This window comes from Amphimedon queenslandica, unplaced genomic scaffold (genome assembly GCF_000090795.2).
Source record: "Amphimedon queenslandica unplaced genomic scaffold, v1.1 AMPQUscaffold_12097, whole genome shotgun sequence".
Taxonomy (NCBI): Eukaryota; Metazoa; Porifera; class Demospongiae; order Haplosclerida; family Niphatidae; genus Amphimedon; species Amphimedon queenslandica.
Window position 1 is genome coordinate 1 of NW_003547664.1, and position 1,710 is coordinate 1,710.

The following is a 1,710-nucleotide window of genomic DNA, read 5'->3' on the forward strand; positions in this document are numbered from 1 at the left end:
GTTGAATCTTCCGAACCACAAACTCATTCAACAGGTTGATACTAGGTGGAATTCCACATATTATATGTTGGATCGTTATCTCGAACAGGAGGAGGCCATTAAAACAACTTTGTGCTTACTTGACAAAAACAGTTTGATAATACCAAATGACAAGACCTCACTCATTAAAGATGCTGTGTCAGTTTTAAAGCCTTTTGAAGTTGTTACTGTGGAAATGAGTGCCGAGAAGAACCTAGTAGCTTCAAAAATAACTCCAATAACACGGGCTTTGTAGAGGTTTTCATCAGCAGATCATACCACACTAGGTGTCGCAAATACCTCTGTATTTTAGGTACCTCTGTACCATCAGAAAGACTCTTTAGTAAAGCAGGAGAACTAATATCCCATAGAAGAAGCTCCATCAAACCAAAAAATGTTGACATTATGCTCTTTTTAAACAAAACAAGCGTAACAGGGTAAAAAATATTCCTATAATTGATTTCACCACCTTGCAAGTACAACTTGGTCATTATTAAGACTTATAGAGGTTCTCTCTACCTTATAAAGCTTTCAGAGAAGTCTTTAGACAGTATCTCTATGCTCTCTTGCTGTTAAAAAGCTCTTAACTTTGTCCCATGTGTAAGCCGCCATTTTGTTTGCCGTGACCACACCCACTCACGTAAAGGAGCGTGGGCGGGTGGTTGCTAAAGCTTTATAGAAGAAATGTAAGTGTGGACATACAAATAAGTTAATGTTAATTTGATGGGCGTGGTCAGTAAAATATCGAAATCTAGTATCGATATCATCGATATTCATCAAAATATCGATAAAATTATCTTATCGTTTTATATTTTGGATATCGCCAGCACTATTATTCATTGGTTGTTGTGATAAGTTTGTGTCGCGTGATCAGTAAATAGTTTGTTGTGGGAATGGGATGAAATGTCAAGATGGCCACTGGTGGATCAGGTTAGCTCTTGTCTCAGTATCAAGTGTTAGTGGTTGATTCACTTTATTTCACTTTACATTAGGAAGGGATACTAAATATTATGGATTGTTATTTTATGAGGAGAAAGGTTTAAATGAATATGTAGCAATATTTACTGTAGCTAAAGATATAGACACACTCTCTGATGTAAGTATATTATAATGAGGTATATTGTGTACATGATGTGTATTAATGTGTTTATTTACAGTATAAGAGAAGGAAGCACCCTGGAGCTAAGGAAGGTTCACTTATCTTCTTTAGATTTGTCCAGCATCAAGACTCTACACTTACCTCAAGAGGTGATTATATTGAATTAAAGTTCGATACTCCACAAGATAAATCAACCACTGATGGATGTACTATTAAACCTGACACAGTACCTTGTAGAGTAAGTACTAGTATCATGTACCGTATTCATATCTTTCCTGTGAATGATGTTGCCGATTTATAATGATATTCATTGGGATACCGTAAATAAAAAATTTTTCAGGCCACCATGGTGGAGGTATACTATCATTAGCTACAATGGACCGACAGGCTAAAAACTGTCAATTCTACTTCTCCACGCCACTCCAGTGGCTCTAAACAGTTGCAGACTACTGAAAAGAAATATAAAGGTTACAATTTTTTAACTTTTGAGACTATAACTGCTTGCTTTTCTTACAAAACGGCAGAAAGTTTATCGAGCTCCATTGGAAACAGTGCAGCAATACCTCCACAATGGCGGCCTGTAAATTTTCTAT

At 36.3% G+C, this 1,710-nt stretch overlaps 1 protein-coding gene across 3 annotated transcripts in view; it reads left to right on the plus strand.

The window, feature by feature from the left end:
* Positions 1 to 840: 840 nt before the first annotated feature.
* The window catches only part of LOC109588432 (uncharacterized), a 14,305-nt gene continuing 13,435 nt past the window's right edge, over positions 841 to 1,710 (plus strand). For 2 of the 3 annotated variants that reach the window (XM_020004600.1, XM_020004603.1), the window contains exons 1-3: positions 841 to 948; positions 1,011 to 1,114; positions 1,176 to 1,355. In XM_020004600.1, coding sequence (XP_019860159.1) covers positions 930 to 948; positions 1,011 to 1,114; positions 1,176 to 1,355 — 303 coding nt within the window. In that variant the 5' untranslated portion in view covers positions 841 to 929. The remainder of the gene's footprint in view (positions 949 to 1,010; positions 1,115 to 1,175; positions 1,356 to 1,710) is intronic. The other variant, XM_020004601.1, reaches the window with a different exon arrangement.